Genomic DNA, 20,811 nt, shown 5'->3' on the forward strand with positions numbered 1-20,811 from the left:
AAGAATCTGCTAGTCTTATTCCTCAAGCTTCAACATGACTAAATTAACAGTAAAAACGAACATTATATGTAGCATTAGGGGTTACGGTCTAAACGTACAATAAGCTTTCTGCCAGATGTGTATGGTCTGAAATATTTATTGCCAAGCATATGGGCATTGGCTCTCTGTCAGTGCTGATATATGACCACTTAGCTTTGTTAAGCTTCTAGAAGTGCATGCCACTTGCAAGCACTTTTCTAGTCTCTGTTGGGTCAATTCAGTCTCAGTGGAAATGAATATGTTGTAATTACAAATTCCTTGTTGAAAAGAAGATAGTGCATTGAGTGAGGAATTTTTCCATGCAGTGAGTGAGTAATACTTCCTTTAGCATTTGTGATGAATTCTTTTGTTCCACCGCTTGTAAGTTTGACACTTCTTTCTTGTGTAATTCTTGTAGAGTATTTCTACTTTACTGGTTTTCAGTCTGTTAACCAAGAATACATGACCTAATTAGGGGACATCCTTATTCAGATGATGATGATGGTTAGTGTTTTAGGGCGCACAACAGCGAGGTTATCAGCGCCCGTCCTTATTCAGAAACTAATAATTGTTGACTTGCAATTTCCAATTGTCGTTCTAAGTCTCTTCTGGTCCTTGGTCGGCCGTACAGTTTGCTCTTTGCTGATTAGACTATCACAATGTCATCAAGTTAAATGAACTTACCTCCTTGGAATCATGTCAGACTGGCATTCATAAACTGTTGGAACGTGCTTGACCACTGCTTTCAACCCCTTCTCTATCCTTTATATTTATAATTCCTGTTTGTTTGATTGAAAGCTACCTTTTGCCTATGCTTCTCATCCAACTGGACTGGATAGTAACCTTTTGCTAACTTTAGGATTGAAAAATACTTGGTTTTCCTTAAACCATCCAGTATCTCTTCTGTCTGTGCCAAACTTTTACAATACCTCTTGCTTTACTTTGGAACGCAAGCTCAAATGCATTATCACAATTAACTGAAAACTTTTAAACTTTGTGGCAGATTAAAACTGTGTGCCATTCTGAGACTTGAACTCAGGACCTTTACCTTTTGTGGGCAAGAGCTGGCAGAAGTAAAGCTGTGAGAATGGGTCTTGAGTTGTGCTTGGGTTGCTCAGTTGGTAGAGCACTTGCCCCAAAAGGCAAAGCTCCCAAGTTCAAGTACCGGTCCAGCACAGACTTTTAATCTGCCAGGAAGTTTCATATCAGCGCACACTCTGCTGCAGAGTGAAAATTTCATTCTGGAAACTGAAAAATTTGATTGTGCCTTATTACCATTGAAAGTATGTGGAATCAACTTAAGTGCCTCTCCCAAACTAACATGCTGGTCATTGGCTGACAGTTGCTCACTATTGTTCCTAAGGACACCTCCCTTGGCTGCTGCCACTCACTGTTCACAGGAAAGTACTGCTGACAGGCTCTCTGGCCACCTATTTATGCCTGTCAGTTGTGCACAAAAACTAAAGCCATATTAGCACTGAGTTGACAAACATGTTTCTGTTTGCAGCATTGTATGTGTACCTATGACACTAGTGGCAAACAATAGATATTCATGTTGTATCCTACAATGGAGCTAATGGCAAACATTTCTTGCTGTGTATTCACATTGTTTGCTACAGTACGTTCACCAAAGGGAATTAATTGATGATATGAGCATTAACAGTCTTCAACAATATAAACAGATGAAAATGAAAGTGTAATTGTTGTGTTGAACAAAAACATACTATAGAATCTGACAGGAATGATGTGTGTGAACTGAATGTGGAAGATTGTGCTGCTTTTCATAGTTTCACTAGGATGTCATCAGCTGATTTTGAAATTCTAACAAATATGGTAGAGCTATTTCTTTCAAAGAAAGACACAAATTTCAGAAAATCAATTACAATTAAGCAATGACTTGCTATTAGTCTTCAGTTTCTGGTAGTAGGAGATTCCTTCCAAAGTCTTGCATATGTATTCCATATCTGAAAGCCAGCCATATCTCAAATAGTTCATGCAGTTTGTGCAACATTGGTCAAAGCGTTATTATGTAATGGCAGTCTAGTTATGTAAATAACATTGAAGTATTTGTGCGCTGATATGAAACTTCCTGGCAGATTAAAACTGTGTGCCGGACCGAGTTCGAGTCTCAGTCCGGCACACAGTTTTAATCTGCCAGGAAGTTTCTTTGAAGTATATGTTTCATTGCTTCTTGACATACTTATAATGTTGTTACATTAATATATAAAATCAAATCTTTATTACCAACAGCTGCCATCTCGTCTGCAGTGATGTTTACAATCTCTTCTAACAAATGTGCAGTTGTTGTTGATCCCTTTTCCATATCCACACTGACGATTCCTCCATTCTCTTGCATAAATTCAGTTCCGCTTCGGAAAACCCAATACAAAATGTCTGTATTGTGTTTTCATAGACATCAGTTTAGTTTCTATATTACTGCTGATGGTGTGAAGCATAGCAGCAATTTTATGGTTGTAGTCCTGTTTTATCTTCTAAATTTTTAGTTTGCATGTAACATATTCCAGAGGCACTCCTCTGTCTCATAAGTAGCGATACAACATATATCAGTAGTCTTGACAATAATACAGGTATTTGAATTTCACACTCTGAGGCAACACAGTTATAATACTGTTCCCAGAGTATTTTGTTAACTAACACTAGCACTATACACTGGTATTTAGCAGTAACAGGCCAGAAACAATGCTTCATTTGATCTGTACTGACACAGCCTCAGTTAGTTGTTTTTGTTTTTGTAACATGTTGCAGGCATTGATAGCCCAGCAATAGCTGCAAACATGGTTGTAATCATTGTTGCAAAAAAAGTTTCAAACACAACGTGAATGTGACTTAAGAGTTTGCATGCAGCTACTCTATGCTCACATGGTCACTTGTGGGAACTATCAGCTTATGTGTGCTTTCTAATTTGTTGTTCTGTACACTCTCTCTCTTAACTGCCTCTCTCTGTATAATTGCATAGGCCTACTGGCGAAGAGGGTCTCGTAACTGCCTGTACTTTGCTGTGTACCCAATGTGTCTCAAATTGTTAATGATGATACTTCTATGAGGAGATGATTACAACAGAGCGAAGAAGGAAGATAGGCAAGCTAGGCAATAGGAAGGAGTTCCTCCTGGCCTGCTTTGTCTTCTTGAGATATTCGAATTGTACTGTCTTTTGCAAAGATTCTTCGTCACATCAGATTGCCAGTTGCCATTTAGACCATTAGATAAGCTAGCATAGCCTTGATCAGAGAATGGATGCTGGTAAGAATCTGTGTGGGTTCGAATTTTTTCTAATTTTACCTACATGGTCTTTTTGCAAGATACACATCATAGGAAGCAATATATACTCATGGAACTTAAACAGTAAGGATGGCTCACTTTTAGCATCTGCCACTGGAGTTCACTGAGCATCTCAGTGGTGCTTTTGTTCTTACAAAATGAACCTGTAATGAAATGTGCTGCTCTTGTTTGGACCTTCCCTCATTTTTCTGTCAATCCTATTTGCTATGAATCCCAGGCTCGTGAGTAATATTCAAGTATCGGTCAAACGAGGCTTTTGTAAGCTATTTCCTTTGTTGACAGACTATAGTTCCCAAGAATTCTTCCAGTGAATATCTGCCTGGCATCTATCTTATCAGTGATAAGTTTTATATGGTGTTTTCATATAATATTACTCCCAGATTTTTATGGATGTAACCATTGTTCTGCAGTCATGTAATCATACAATAATGTGGTTTTCTGCATATTTATTCACAAAATGTTACATTTTCTTATGTTGAAGGTCAATTGTCACTCCCTGCACAAAGCATCTATCCTGTGGAGGTCTTTCTACATTTCACTACAATTTTCTAGTATTGCAACTTTTCTGAATACAACAGTGTCATCTGCAAAAATGCTCGTGGAACTCCCACTGTTGTCCACCATGTCATTTGCATGTATGTTATGAAAAATAATGGTCCTGTAACATTCCCTTGGGTTATGCATGAACCTACTTTTAAGTCTGAAGATTTCTCTTTGTTAGAATGACATGCCCTGGTTGCTAGAAACTTTTTGATCCAATCACACCGCTGATCTGATATTCTGCATGCTTGTGTTTTGTTCATTAGCTGGCAATTCATAACTGTATCTAACTCCTTCCGAAAGTCAAGGAATGCGGTGTCAATTTGGACACTGGTGTCTACTGCTTTGTGGACCTCAAGGACAACCATTCTTTAAAGTGGGAATGACCTGTTCATTTTTCCAATGTTAGAAATGCTTTGCTAATTCAGAAACTGCTGTCATAAGAGGAACAAGTTCTTTTGTATGTTATTATGTCATATTGTATTGATATGCATCACTTCCAGTGGCCTTTATTCTGTCGAGCGGTTTCAGTTGCCTTTCTATTCTGTGGTCAGTTATTTCAGTAACTGTCATTTGGATTACAAGTTAAAGGAAGAACTAATGTGGGATCTTCCTCAATGAAATAATTTTGGAAAAAAAATCTAGTATTCAGGTCTTCTCTGTGTCATCTACCATTTCAATGCCATTATGGTCACAGTTTGTTTGGACAGATGGTTTTGATCAATTTTCTGATTTACCAAAAGACCAGAACTTGTAAGGATGTTCTGTCATGTTAGTAAATGGGATTTTACTTTTGAATTCAGTGAAAGTATCAAGCATGGCTCTTTGTACACCAATTTTGGCTTTGTTCAGTTTTTATTTGTCAGTGAGGTTTAGGCTGTGTTTAAATTTGCAGTGAGGCTCTTTGATTTCGTAGCAGCTATCTACCATGGGTGTTGAACCACAGCAGGTCTTTTCCACCCCTCACAAGTTTGCCCGGTACATACTTGTGTAACAAAGAGACCATTTGGCAATTGGTTTTTTTAAATATTTTTTATATTCGTGGTAATTGAAGTTCAGAACACAAACACCAAACTGCTAAAGCAGGTAATTGCAGCTCACAAAAATTCTCGAGAAAACCAGTGCCTTTAATACCTGAAGGCTATATCATTCTTTTGATGAATCGCGTGACTCTGTGGTACAATGCTTGCCTGATACATGGATGCTCCGGGTTTGATTCCTGGCTCCGCTAAATTTTTAAACAAAGGTGCATGTTTTATGAGCATTTCCATGAAAATTAAAATACCTGAAGATGAAAACAAATTAACGTAAAATGATTTTTTTAAGTTTAGACTATCTTTATTAATAATCTTATATAAAAGATTGGTAATTAAGAATTTACGATTTTGTGTTTGATATGTAGTTGAAAATAAGATGACATGTATTTTTTCATAAACATGACAATTAGATATGTGTTAATTAGTATATTTTTGATTGATGGTATATTCAAATGACGTAGGTATTCAAACTAAATAGAAAAATTATGGCCAAAATGAAACTGACCAGCGATCACATTCTCTAGCAGACTTATTTTCCATCGTTTCGCATTTTATGCTTCTTGGAAATGTTTGTAGAACATGCACCGCTGAAAAATTTGTACTCTCCAGGAATCAAAATCAGGCCATCTGCTTGATAGGTGAGCATACTGCCACAGAGCCACACTGTCTGTCGAAAAATTGACCTTACCTTAAGCTGGTAATCATACTTGGAAATCTTCAAAGTTGATTTTGTCGAGAAGTTTATAGAGTTTGCACGGAACTACCTTTGGGCTGTTGATATGAGTTTTGAACTTTCCATACCATAAATACAAAAAGTTACAAAAATCCTATTGCTGTGTGGTGTCCTTATAAAGCATTTCCATTCATGTACATATTATAAAAGTGTGTGTGTGTGTGTGTGTGTGTGTGTGTGTGTGTTTCCCACACCTACTCGTAAATCACTGGAGTGGTTTCAACCAAACATAGTACACATACCCACTGCTGCCAGGCAACAATTGCTGTGAAGAAATGAACCAAATACCTGACATAGTTTAGGAAATGTGATGTCATAAACAAATGAGATGTGTGAAAATCTGTGACAGCATGCATGATGTTTACATATATTATGTCTGTGTTACTGTATCCACAATAAAGTTTGCAGGCTGTATCCACATTTACTGCTAAAAACATCTACAAAAGGATGTCATTGTGCCACATGTATTTCAGGAGATAGGACTGAGATGCATGAAAATTTGCCACATTATGCATAAAGTTTTAGTAAATTTATTCTTAACTACTGAGACACTCGTACAGTCGATACAAATTAAGTAAATCCATGACATCTTGCAGCACTTTTGACAGCTTTCGACTGTGAAGCACAAACAGCATTAGGCGAAAACAGTAGCTGTCTATAGAACTTGAAGAGCTGTTGCCTTAGAGACATTTACAAAATCGTGTTGTAGACAAGCAAAGCAGCTGTGCCCAGCTTACTGGGATTATGTTCCTTAATTTGGATACTGTACTTACACATTTGTACAGTATCCATACTTTTTTTGTATGACTGTTTCATAATTTCAAGAGAAGAAATGATTTTTTTTTCATTACTTCACTACAAACATAGTTAATTTTTTTTTGTTTTTGTTTCTGACTGAAAACTGACAAAATGAGTACATTGCCATTACTGTATTTGTCAGCTAATTGTAGAACACTCTTGAACTTTGTCCATTGATGTGTCAGTGCTGAAGATGAAATTCTTAAGGTTTTTGCTCATGTAATCTGCAGTGTGCTTATTGTTGTTCTTACTCAGCAGAAATATCATCCTTACGTTCCTTGATATTGCTGTTTACCACTGTATTGAGTGATGCTGCAACTGGCTTATGATCACTGATTCGCTGTTCTACGCTGAAATGAAGAATTTGGGTGTGTTTGTCACAAGGAGATCTAAGATGTTAACTTCATGAGGTGGTTCTCTGATTAACGGCTCTAGGTAATTTTAGTGTAAAGCACTTAGAATAGTTTCACGCAGTTCCCTGTCCCTATGATGTGCCCAGATCTGTAAAATCTCCCAGTCTATAACTCTAATTTGCAATCTCCACCTAATACTATAACTTGCCCAGGAAAACCACACAAAATATTCTCAAATTTCACCGCTACTTTTCTGTGGGCAGGGGTCCATAAAATCACTTGATGACCCATGTTTTTCGTATTTAACATTTATCTTCACCTAAATTATTTCACATTGGAATGTGTACTGACCTTACTACCAGTGACTACTTTAATAGTTGAGAATATTTCTTTTTTTCCTCTACTTAATTGTGCTTTGAATCTTCTTAACCTCAAAGGTGAATTTTTTTTTTTTTCATTGTACTACTTTAGAAAATTGATGTCTGGGCACAGAGCTTCAAATTCTACAAACATGAAGAAAATCAAAGAGGGGTAGTCCTTGAACGCCCTTTGTTAGGCAAGGTCAGTCATTACAGTGGGTTGTGGTCTCAAACCATTTGAAAGTAATGCTCATTGTTTTTGATGGCAGTTGAATTGGGGATTGCAGTTTATCTCTAGAGGAAAAACAGTTAATGTTCATTATTGTAGAAATATTTTAATTATTGTGCAGAAACATTTGCAAGAAGAAACCAGTGTTGGAGCAAATGTGCTTACCCTTTTGTCTTGACAAAGTTATGACGCTGAATACTGTACTCCTGCATCCCTTGCATTGTAGGTAACATGCTTGGATCCTCGCTGGTGTGCTGTCCACAAGGTGATCAAAATGATAGTACTATTTTGAGGTCCTCCAGTTAGTGAAGAGAGTTTCAGCAACAATGCAAGCTGCAAGTTCTAACTAATTCCAAACACGCTCACTGTAGCCCAGCAGATACTGCACGTCACTCCATTCATTTGACTTCTGCCTCCTTTTGGCTGTGGAAGGTGTTTGGAAGGGCATAATGCCATTCATGTGTGTTGCAGTCTTGAAAGTCCAGTTCATCACCATGATGTATGGCTGCACAAAAGATTGGAGCATCCCCTACCAATTCCGCACAGACCTCAAATTAACTTCAATAGCAACGAGAAGTGTTTGACATCCGTGAATGATATTGGCCAAAAAATGCCTGTCCCACCTTCCTTCTGAGTCTGTGAAACTTTGTGCCAGGGGTATGTGTTGGTACTTGGCCTATTCCCACTCTCCAGCGATCATCAGACAAATCTGCTAGTGAAGAGAACCCAGTACCACTGATTCAAGTACCACTCCAGCTGTTTTCTTACTTGCCTTCTTTGCACCCCCACAGTTTTTGTGAAAGAAGCAGGAGAGGAGGGGGGGGGGGGAAGTTTGTACTGTTATTTGTAATGAATCTGTATAGACCAAATAGATCATGAGAATGCAGCTTTATATTGTGTGGTCAACACAGCCCTTGCACTTGTCTCCAAAACAGCAGTTCTGTTAGATTCTTCTCGTGACGCTTACAAATTATGATTTCTAGATAGTGATTATGGGTTGGTGTTGTTGACTGTGGACAACCCCAGTGAGATGATCCTCAGTGTTTTCTCTCTCACAATAGCAGCAGAATGCAGAAAGTTGTACTCAGTAATTCAATCAGTATAGTCAGGGGACATTCCTAACTTGAGAGAAATCACATATGGTATTCTACAAGGTTCAATCTTAGGTCCACTATTGTATATAAATGAACTTCTGTCTAATGCAAAACAAGCAGAATTAGTTCTTTTTGCAGATGACACCAGTATTGTAATCAATTCAAGCGTACACACAGAAACAGGAGCAGTGGTGAACAAAGTCTTCAAAAGTATCATTAACTAGTTTTCTCCTATTGGTCTCACCCTCAGTTTTAAAAAGATGCAACACATTCAGTTCTGCATATCTAGGGATAGTTTTGAATATCTAGGGATACTTCACCAATGATAAGTGTAATGCATGGAAAGAAAACAATAAATAAGGTGGAAACTTCAAAATTCTGAGGTGTCCATATTGATGGGAATTTAAATTGGTAGAAGCACATTTTGGAAGTACTAAAACAACTTAGTTGCCTCATTTTCACTTAGAATCATTGCAAATCATTGGGAGAGACCGATCAGTAAATTTATATGTTTTGATATTTATGTCAAATAATGTTCTAGAGTAACTCATCTTCAAGAAAGAAAGTCTTCATTGTGCAAAAACATGTTGTAAGAATAATATGCGGTGCTCACCCACGATTGTCTTGTAGACATCTGTTCAAAGAGCAGACTCTGTTTAAAGAGTTGGGCATTCTGTCTGCTGCTTCACAGTATATTTATTCTCTCATGAAGTTTGTGTAAATAATCCGCTACAGTTCAAAGGGAATAACGATGTACATAATTACAATACCCAATAGAAAAATGACATTCATTACTGCACATTAAGATTGTCTTTAGCACAAAAAGGTGTGCACTGCGCTGCAACAAAAGTTTTGATCTCTTACCCAGTGATATAAAGTTTCTGACAGACAGCAAAGTAAAGTTTGAAAATTAATTGAGAAAGTTTCTCCTTGACAAATCATAGTCCATATAAGAATTGCTATTAATGTAATGTATAGAAGGTGGTGAGTAACACCTACTAACTCACATGTGTGTATATATTTTTTTCATTTTGGGAAAAAAATGTTCAGAATGTAACCATATGTACAGATTAATTTGTAATGTGAATGTAAAATGACTCATTTCACATCATTATGATCTATCATGCAAAATGATCCATGGAACATGAAAACTAACTAACTAATGCCTTCACCTTAGTGTTCACCAATTTCGCAGGCAGTTTCCCATATTGACAATTTTTCTTGCCATAAAGTGACAGTACATGTGTGAGATAAGCTTCAGATGACCCTTTGCTGCATGTTGACAAACTGAACAGGGTAGACAAACTGCATTGTCCTGTTCTGGATGGAAGAAACGTGAGTTTTACTTTCCCTACCATGTAAAGCTGGCTGTACACAGTGCTTTTCTTCTGTCGCAGTATCGATAAGAGTGATGTTGAGTACAGTGCAATACAGCAGAACCTCGCATACAAAGCATAATTCGTTCCAGAATCTTGCTCGTAATACAAAACACTCATTAAGTGAAACAATTTACCCATGTAAATTAATGTAAAATATGATAATGGATTCTATGCAGAAAAAGTACTAAAAGTTTTATCTTATTTGTGACATTTATTCAAAGAAAATTATACATACAGTATTATGTATTTGTTATTCACACTATATAATTAATTCTTTTTTACTAGGAATTATCTATACTTGATTGTTTCTGCCAATGCTTCAACACTTGACAAAAATGCGATATAGCAATATTGTCAAATAAATTTACAGCTCATGTAGCCACTGCTTTATTAGAATGATGATTGTCAGCGTACAATGCAACTGATTCCCATGCTTTCAATATTTCTCTTATTGTGCCCGAAGATTGCTGCTTTGCTGTTACCATCACCTCCTCCTCTGAAGAAATCATTTCCACAGAAACTTCCTGGTGTGAAACCTACTGCAATTTCATAAGCTCTTCAGTGGTCATTTATTGGCTGTGATCTTCCACAGGTCCATGCTCTTGGCCAAAGACACAACCTTGTTGACTACAGGCGCCACAGGTACTGGCTCAAATGCCTCAGAATCACTTTCGACAACACACTCCGGGCGAAGATTCTTCCAAGCAGAAGTGAGAGTTCTCATGGTAAACCCATCCCATGCCTTCTCGATCATCTTGATCTTGAAGTGATGTTTCCAAAATTCTCTGAGAGTAAGATTGGTAGCTTTAGTCAACTCAAAGCAGCGCTTGAAGAGTGCTTTAGTGTACAGCTTCTTAAAGTTAGAAATAATCTGCTGATTCATAGGCTGGAGTAACAGAGTGGTGTTTGGAGGCAGAAATTGGATCTTGATGAATTGAAATTCTTCAAGGAGGTGATCTTGTAGGCCTGGAGAATGGGCAGAAACATTGTCCATAACAAGCAAGACATGGAGTGGCAAATTCATCTCAAGCAAATATTTTTTCACCGAAGGACCAAATACTTTATTGATCCAATTACAAAAAATATCACGCATCACCCAAGCCTTGTTGTTGGACCCCCACATCACATTTAACCTGCTCTTCTGGACTTTACACTTCTTGAAGTAGCGATTTACTTTTCAAATCACTACTTGCATTGGCAGAGAATAGCAGTGTGAGATGACTTTTCATTGGCTTGTGACCACACGATGCTTTCTTCTGTGCTGTTACAAGTATACACTTTGGCATTTTTTTCCAGAATAGACCTATCTTGTCACAATTAAATACCTGTTGTGACAGAAACCCTCAGAGTCTATGAGCATCTTGAAGTTGCTAATGAAGTTCTCCGCTGTCTTTGTGTCGATGCTGGCTGCTTCACCATGTCTCAAAATGCTGTGGATGCCGGTTCTTCTCTTAACCTTCTCAAACCATCCGTGGCTTCTCTTAAACACTTATTCGGCCACTGATGATCCTGGCGTCTTCTTAATGAGTTCAGCAAAAATCATTTCGCCTTCTCACAAATGATGTTCTCATTAATAGTGTCAACTTGCAATTGCTTTTCATTTATCCATATATGGAACAATCTTTAGACATGGTCCAGAATATGAAACTGTTGTTTAGCTACTCGTGTCACTCCCTTTGAAGCATCTGTCTCTTTAATCTTGTCCTTGTTCTTGAGGACAGTGCAAATACTTGCTGTAGACCAATTGTATGTGCGTGCTAAATCAGAAATGCTCACACCACGTTCGCGGTTTTTAATGATTTTACATTTCATTTTGAAAGTAGTTTTCTTTCTCTTATGATTGTCTTCTTGCTGCTTATCTTCAAGGACATTAAATAATAGTTATCAAAATTTGTGCACAAAAAAACACTGTGTGAACATTAGTTTAGAAAACTGTGTGATCACAAGCTGCGCTAAGATGGTAGCAGAAAGAGCACTAAACCCAGACTGCAGTACGTACTAAAGATATTGTTCATATGCTGTTGCTGACAGTGGGAGGTATTAATATTATGAACACTCCCCCCACAGTGTATGAATGGATGGTGATGTCACACTAAATTCTTGTCACTTGTTATGTGAAACATTGCTCATTAAGTCACTCATTTTTTTACAATTTGTTTTGCTCATTATGTCAATTGTGCATTACGGGAGGTGCTTGTTAAGTGAGGTTTCACTGTAATCTTTTTAGCAGTTAAATGTGACAAACGTTTTTCCTGTGGATGACATTGTGACTGCAGTTAATTATCAGATAGCTTGTGTGTAAACTGCAGCCAGTCAGGTCCCAATGTTTTTAAAACTTTTATTTGACCACTAACCATCATTGCAGCCACAGCACAGTGATGGTGGCTATTTTCAGGCAATATGTATTTTGTACCAAACGTAGTTAGTCACTGGGATCATGGTGATGTCATGTAATCCTATAATTGTGTCTGTAGCAATGACGTTAACTGCTGTTGTATAGAAAGTAGGAAGTGTCTGTTAAGCCTCTACCATCTGATGCTGAACCTATTGTGGCTTGAAAGCTAGCTGACAAGTACATTTTAAAATCATAAAAAATACAATCTGCTGAGTGGCCTAATAAGTGGCTAATTTCTTATAGAAAAGCCTTTCTGAATTAATAGAACATGTCAGGCACATAAGGATATGTACATGATCTTTTTTCCAACAGAAGACATAATTTTGGTTTCTGTTATAGAGTGTGGCAGTGTAGAGTAAAAACTGAAATACTTAAAGAAAAAGAATGAATTTGTAAAAGTTGCTTAAAGAGATTAGTGATTTACCCGAACTTATAATTTAGGGATTGATGCTGACAAGGGAACCTCCCCATCGCACCCTCCTCAGAGTTAGTTATAAGTTGGCACAGTAGATAGGCCTTGAAAAACTGAACACAGATGAATTGAGAAAACAGGAAGAAGTTGTGTGGAACCATGAAAAAATAAGCAAAATATACAAACTGAGTAGTCCATGGGCATGATAGGCAACATTTTGGATAACGTAAGCTCAGAAGTGCCGTGGTCCTGTGGTTAGCGTGAGCACCTGTGGAGCGAGAGGTCCTTGGTTCAAGTCTTCCCTCGAGCGAAAAGTTTAATTTTTTATTTTCAGACAATTATCAGAGTTCAGGCACTCACACATAATCAACTTCGCTCTCCAAACTTCCAGGACATGTTCAGATTTGCTTGGACATATGCAGAATTTGGCGGTCTACACACGGAAAAATTTGAAAACGTTAAAAAAATATGTTTTGACAGAGCACAGAGAAAACTGTGCGACTGTGAAACTGTTGCATTCATTTGTTGCAGTTTATGTGGCACACTCTTATGTTTTCATCACTTTTTGGGAGTGATTATCACATTCACAAGAAAACCTAAACCGGGCAAGGTAGAAGAATCTTTTTACCCATTCGCCAAGTGTGCAAGTTAGGTGCATCGACAACATATTCCTGTCATGTGACGCACACACCGTCACCAGTGTCATATAGAATATATCAGACGTGTTTTCCTGTGGAGGAATCGGTTGACCTATGACCTTGCGATCAAATGTTTTCGGTTCCCATTGGAGAGGCACGTCCTTTCATCTACTAATCGCACGGTTTTGCGCTGCGGTCGCAAAACTCAAACACTAAACTTATTACAGTGAACAGAGACGTCAATGAACGAGCGGACATATCATAACTTTGCAAAAATAAAGTAAGAAAATTTTTCGCTCGAGGAAAGACTTGAACCAAGGACTTCTCGCTCTGCAGCTGCTCACGCTAACCACAGGACGACGGCGCTCTAGTGCTCACATAATCCTTGATGTTGCCTATTTTGCCCATGGACTACTCAGTTTGTATATTTTGCTTATTTTTTCATAGTTTCACACAACTTCTTCCTGTTTTCTCGATTGATCTGTGTTCAGTTTTTCAAGGCCTATCCACTGTGCCAAATTATAACTAAATATGAGAGGGGTCCAATGGGGAGGTTCCCTTGTGAGACTATTATACAATTAGTTTTCTCGTTTTGAACATTTGTTTGAACTTAAAGTTCCCTCATGATTGGAAATGTCACATTTGCTTATATTAACTAATAACAATAATAATAATAAAAATAATAATAGTTGTACTGCAATGTTTCTTTCTCAAAAATGAAAATAATTTGTTAAGAAATATATTTTTCTCTCAGTCTTGAAATTCAGCAGTATGGCCAATAAAACATGATTAATTATTGCTGTCTCTAATATGTATAGTGAAACGCTTATTTTACATTTTTGTGTGGTCTAGACTAAAAAATTGCAAAATTGAGGAACATGCAGAATCAAGGAAAACCTTAAAACTCCCAAAATATGGGCAAAAACATGTAATTGGCATATATGATAATCCTCACCAATACAATGCACAAAATCTGTATAAGTGAAGGAAATTAAATGTACAGTACAATGTTTGTACAATAATTTGTGGTAATGAATTTCAACAGTTCTTGAAAAATCACAGATGTGTAACAGCAAGTAAAAATGTGTCAAAAAATTGAAATTGGCATCTGGGTGCAAGGTAATTGAGCTATTTTCTGACATGCTGTGACCACAAATTATCTAGCAAAACTCACATTTTTGAAAGAGCTTTCCTTTGCATTAACTCAGAAGAAAACAAAAATTGATGAACATGGTGAATCAAATTGAAAACTGTGAAGTACGGTGAAAGGTGTTGGAATCTAATGTATGGGGGTGTGTGTTTTCCTTTTGTAGCCATTGGCAGTGCAGCATACCCTGGTGACGTGAGTGCAGCGACCTCTAGTGTATTGCTTGTAAACTTTTCTTTGTTCATTGTGACACATCTTGTGCAGAGTAGCCAAAGTGGAGCGTTCTGAAGTATTGCCAACACGTGCTGTTTGCACTTTGAACTCGTTGCTTGCTGTAGCATAAACACAGCAGGTTTTGTGAAAGTTTGCATATACACACAAGTTTTCCTCCACATGTGATACTTACTTATATCACTGAATATAAAATAAAATTAAGCCATGACGTGATTTCAGGGTGTTTCATTTACAGCAATCTGTCTTCCATCATAGTGCATTAAACACCATTGAGGATGGCAACAATGACGAAAAAGCCATTGCACGGCTGTTCACTGAATATGTCCTGTTGATTGTGGTGCCACACATGCCAAATGGAGTAGTCTACATTGGTTGCAGTTGGTAGAGGCACAATACCTTCTGAATTCTGACAGCAGGCTCTGAGCAGAACTACTTTAAGTAAAATTAATGCAAGTAGTAGGGGAACCTAAGTGGAAGCTGTGGTCATTCAGTTTCCTATACACCAACCACATTAGCTGTACTTTGGAACAAGCCACCAACTAAGCTCACTGTTAGTCATTGTATATGTGAGAAGTCACTGCATTAGCATGATGTCACTGTGCTATACTGCTATTGGTTGAAGGTGGAAAACAAACATCTGACTTGTTAAAATGAGGCAGTTTTGACTGTATTTCACAGTTTTCAGATTATTTCACCATGTAGGCTGCAAATTTTTGCTATTTTTGCGGTGAACATGAAATAAAAGAACCCTCAAAACGCCATGTTTTAAGGTATAATTTGTGGGAGTAGTGTTTTCGGAAGTGGCTCAAGTATCTTGTACATCATCAGAAGAAATGACAGTCTTTTCAATTACGTACCCTACAGTATTACTAGTGGCAAAACCCACTCTTCTTTCCTAATATATCTATTATATGTTGTAAAATTTGGAAATTTCTTTTTTGTTTGTGATCTGGTTATGTTAGTTGATGTTATGAGTGTTGGTAAATTGTTACCTAGGAGGATAAGAATGAAATACTCACACTGACTTTGATTAATAGATTCTGTGCTTGTTTGTAATCCAGTACATTAGGAATTTTGAATGTGTCAGAGGCTTTGGTCTGTAAACTTATTATGTGTGTTAGTGTGGTGTGGTGGCTGCGCTGGCTGTTGGGTGATGTAACAAGTCACCAGTCAATAAGAGCTCACTAGTCACAAATGGCCATTTCTCTGATTCCGACCAAGCATATTCTTTGAGACTTAGTGTTTGAATTTAAAAGGTTGACAGTTGATCTTTTTGCTGAATACAGTACATCAGAAATACATGCAAAAAGATGAGACTGAGTTAAAAGTGGCTCGGTCCGGAGCACTTTGTGTTGACTGTCCTGTTTTTCCATTGCTGCCACAACCTAGCAGTAGTTGTATGATAATTGTGCGGTGAAGCTAAATGTTGCAAGTTGTGTTTGCAACACCGATTATGAATTACCTCAGAATTTCCTTTCTCATGTCTCCCCTCTCCACAACAGTCTAAAATATTCCGTTAACTCTGCCATCACCCATGGTGTGAACCGTCTGTCTTTGGGCAACTTATAACTCACTCAGTCACATCAAATGTCAATAGGAAGAAAATGGGATGAAGTCAGGTGAGATGTCAAGTAAGAACATGGAATTGAGGTAAACCTTACAAGGAAGAAACGTAAAATCAGGGAATTTTTAGCATTTATCTTATGCTTTTTCACAGGAGCTGTAAATTTATGGCACAGAATTGCAATAAACATAAAAAATCAAAGAATGTAAAATTGACATTCCAATGTATTTATGTGATAATGTAACTAATACGACTAGTGTGTTTTATCAGTCAAGAGAAAACCTGAATTCAAGAACACCCTGTGCCCTCAAATTTGCTTGTTGTGTTAGTCACAGCAGGCAGTTGCTTAACACTTTCGCTGCGGCATCGGTGGAGGCGAGCAACTCTCCAGTGCGGCCCGGCAACGTGGAGTGCCCTAGATCCCTCTTTTGTATTTTCGCTTGGCAATATGTTGACTGTGTTATCGTTTGTTTCGTCAACTACAAGTTGCAACAAATCGTTTGTTACCTATAAACTTAAGGCATCCATAGGAGAATTGCCAGCAGGATGAATTTGCAAAACTACTTCCTTCGTAAATGGGTGATACTGCATATTATGTGGTTCTTTATGCCGGGACTCACCAGGATTATCTCCGTGTGACAAGTAGGGTTCTTTTTCGTCATCTATTTCCACACAATCGTCGTGATCCATATTGTCAGATTCGGAACTGTCACAAAACAGATTCGAAAGCTGTGCTTCCACGCTATCATCACTGTGCAATTCTTCTGCAGCCTCTAAATGACAATCTCCGTGGATGCCTCGTCCTCACTACACAAAAAAATCACTGTCGTCTAGTACACTAAGTCACTGTTTCTCTGTCAATTTAACGCTTTTTCTGCTCCTTTTCACATTGGAAGGTCCAGATGTGGGATCATTAGCCACCATTACGAACAATATACGTTCAATAACTGACCACACAAAACAAAAGTTTACACGTTTTGATGCTAGCTTAGATGCTGCAACTAGACTGAGTAATCCGACAGTGAGCGCGGACGCTTATAAGCGTCAGCCGCACTAGCTCGAGGCTTGTTGTGACGCTTATAAGCGTCAGCTGCAGCGAAAGTGTTAATTTAACATAAGCTACATAGTCTTATTAGAGTATGTTTCACTGGGCTCATCAAGCATGTTTTTATTTTCTAGTACAAATACTTGATGATAGCAAGTATTCACTTAGCAGCACTTATAAAATATGAGAGAGTTTTATCACCACAAGGATGTTAAAAGAGTTTCTGTTTCATGCAGGAATTCAGCTGGAGCAAGCAGTGCACAGAAAACGAGACACACATTACACAGTGCTGCAGAATGTGGTTCTTTGGAGGACATAGAGGCACTTTTAGCCCAAGGAATAGATGTGGATACAAAAGACAAGAAAAAAAGGACTGCTCTATTATTGGCAGCAGAGAATGGCCATGAAGAAGTTGTGAAGTGGTTGCTACAAGAAGGGGCAAATGTAGATGCCCAGGACCATGACAAGTGGACACCAGTGCATTGGGCAACACACAATGGGCATGAAGAGGTTGTCAGATTATTGCTCCTTGCAGGGGCTGATGTCAGTATTAGAAACCGCTGGCAGAGTACACCGCTGCATTCGGCTGCAGCCTGGGGCTATGTTAACATTGCACATATGCTTTTATCAAACTGTGCAGAAGTCAATGCAAAGGACAAGGACGGGAGTACACCTTTACACTGTGCAGCTAAGTGGTGTCAGATGGAGATAGCACAGGTGCTGTTGCGGGCTCGTGCGGATAAAAGTGCCAAGGACAAAAAAGGAAAGAAGCCCCTGGACTTGGTGAGAAAAAACAAGCAAAACCATTGGACAGCAATTATGAGGTAGTTTGCCTCATATTTTATGTGCATCAATATTAACTGTATGCAGCATAAAATAAAGAAAAATATATTTATGTTTTCTATTCAGTGTTTATAATCTTTATTTGTTACTTTATGGACAAATACTGCAGGCGAAGCTGTAATTTTGTGTGCATGTGCTTGCACATCTCCACAGAGAGAAAATAGAAAGTTTTGAACACACTATCCTAAGTCGAGAGTCACACCAAAATTGAAATACTTAAGCTTTCGTAGAAAGAAATAAAGTCTTTTATTTTTATTACTCCTTGCAAAATCCATTTCTGTCATCACTGCAATCTCCAGCTAGCCAGTTGTCACCTGGTCTAATAAGAGGCCTCTACTAATGAGTTGTGAGTGTGTCAATTAAGTCACAATAGTAGCCTACAAAAATCTGAAATAACCATTCATAACTGCTTGCCTATGGAGCAAAAGTTTCCCATATTGTAAGAATAACTTTACCAGTTACTGATGATGACTAACTTCAATCTTAAGAAACATCTCGTGCTACTGAACATCTCCACAATTACCTTGTACACCTGGGAGGACTGCTTGACAAACACCCTCAGATTTTCCAAACTGCTGACAACTCTTGAAATTCTTTAAACAATAGAGCCTTTCAGTTAACCCTATCTGAGGTGAAATATGATTTGGTATATTTAGGTGAGATATGATTTGTTATATTTTAGGCAAAGCCCATACTCAATTGTCAGTTCCTTTCCCCCACCTGCTGAATTTCTCTAATTAATATTTCCCACTTAATAATTGTTGTGTGGATTCTCTGTGGGTAGTTTTCAAACATGATTACAGGGAAAACACTTCTTTGCCATTGTGTCATTTTTATTAATTGGTGAAAAATAAATTAGTTGCCAAATTTTCCACTTAATGTTGGTGAGAGAGTACCTGCTGCCACCATAAAGTATTTAAACTTAGTGGATGTAGTGGCACTCGGCCACAAAATTCAGCATGCATTGTATATCTCCCCAAGCATGCACTTTATGTGAAGTGGGCTGCCAACAAAACTGTGTGCTCCAGTTCATGGAGCTTGCTAGTAGGTAAGAACACATGCCCAAGGTGCAGATTTCGGTTGAGTGAAATGAATGAAACATCCTTATCTTTATTTTCATAATGCTATTTAAGCTCTGTGCCCATTCTTGCAGAAAGTAACAGTGAATTAAAAGGGTCCGTCTCCTTGCAAGAACACAATTTTGCTTTATTCCCATGACAAGTTCCTCCACAGTTGTGGCATTGTTGGTGGGTTTTCCTTTCACTGTACCGAGCGAGATGGCGCAGTGGTTAGCACACTGGACTCGCATTCGGGAGGACGACGGTTCAATCCCGCATCCGGCCATCCTGATTTTTCCGTGATTTCCCTAGATCACTCCAGGCAAATGCCGGGATGGTTCCTTTAAAAGGGCACGACCAACTTCCTTTCCCATCCTTCCCTAATCTGAGCTTCTGCTCCGTCTATAATGACCTCATTGTCGACGGGACGTTAAACACCAATATCCTCCTCCTTTCCTTCCACTGCTTTTAAAAAATATACATACAAAATTTTATGTTATGTATATCCTGTGGCTGTCAAATGAAACCAGCCAAATGCCTATATTAATACAGCAAGTCACATGCAATGCAGGAATGTCGAGTCCAAGTCTAGTCTCAGCTGAACTTCCCCCCCCCCCCCCCCCCCCCCCACTAGAGTAAATTATGAAAACTATGTATTTGTTACAAAGGTAATGCTTACCATTCATCTGTTCAGAGCTGTACTTGATAAGTATTTGGATGCTAAGCAACTTGCTATTCCTACTTTTATGTTTAAAGCAACCTATAGGCATCAGTAAAATTTAATTAATTACTGATTTGGAAAACTATCTGGTATGATATGCTATTTACGGAGTAAATTGTGGTTTTAAAACAACGTTTATGTGAATTTTATTATACTCATGGACAAATTCTGGTTGTTTCAATGCATTATAGGACTGCAGATGTAGCTGCAAATAAACAAAAATTTAATTACATAACTTTATATTTTTGTGGGGATAAGTAAACATTTATGATTGCCATTGTATACATATTTGCAGAAGTAGCAACAGAATTATGTTATCATGGTTGAAGGGACATGTCATTGTAACAGACGGAATTACTGGCAAGGATGAGACGGAGGTGGTGCACATTCGGACAAAACAGTGCAACCAGGCTCCAAACGCAGACTTAATCCAGTGTGTTGAGCTTCATATTGCCATCGGTTGTAACAGCAAACTGCATCTTTCATACCATTTAAGGGACGGCAGTAATGCCAATAGCCCTGAACTTTTCATCATGACTGTGGTGTGACTCAGGCATTTATAACAAAAGTTTCTCTCAGCATTGTCATTCCTCCACTTCATTCGTGGAAAGTTTAGATGACACCTCCATTGGCAACAGTGGATTGAATCATTTCTGTGCGGGTACAGTGTCATGGAAGACTAACTGTGTTGAAGTGGCAGGGAGCAAAGAACTAGGATTGTTAAGGTGCTGAGCTAAATTTACGAACAACTCCCATAATTTGATACACGGGTATTTAAAATAGAACAAATTCTTTCAGTAGTTAACTTATTTCAAGTTGTAACGTGTCATCCTTTAAAAGGAAGCACGTAATTTAAAGATTGATTTCTTGTTAGTAAATAAATGCAGAAATAAAGCTTTCATAAAATGATCAAC

At 38.1% G+C, this 20,811-nt stretch overlaps 1 protein-coding gene across 4 annotated transcripts in view; it reads left to right on the forward strand.

Annotated features, from left to right (window-relative positions):
• LOC124545347 (ankyrin-2-like) overlaps positions 1 to 18,167 on the forward strand; it is a 102,125-nt gene extending 83,958 nt beyond the window's left edge. The window contains exons 3-4 of one of the 4 annotated variants that reach the window (XR_006967607.1): positions 6,682 to 6,861; positions 17,512 to 17,637. Coding sequence is in view for 2 of the 4 variants with exons in the window: in XM_047124246.1 (XP_046980202.1) it covers positions 17,512 to 18,103 (592 nt within the window). In the remaining 2 variants the exon portion in view is untranslated. Of the gene's footprint in view, positions 1 to 6,681; positions 6,862 to 17,511 lie in introns of all 4 variants that reach the window. The other 3 variants (XR_006967608.1, XM_047124246.1, XM_047124247.1) reach the window with 3 other exon arrangements.
• The last annotated feature ends 2,644 nt before the right edge of the window (positions 18,168 to 20,811 follow it).

The sequence above is a fragment of the Schistocerca americana genome, chromosome 8 (assembly GCF_021461395.2).
Source record: "Schistocerca americana isolate TAMUIC-IGC-003095 chromosome 8, iqSchAmer2.1, whole genome shotgun sequence".
NCBI lineage: Eukaryota > Metazoa > Arthropoda > Insecta > Orthoptera > Acrididae > Schistocerca > Schistocerca americana.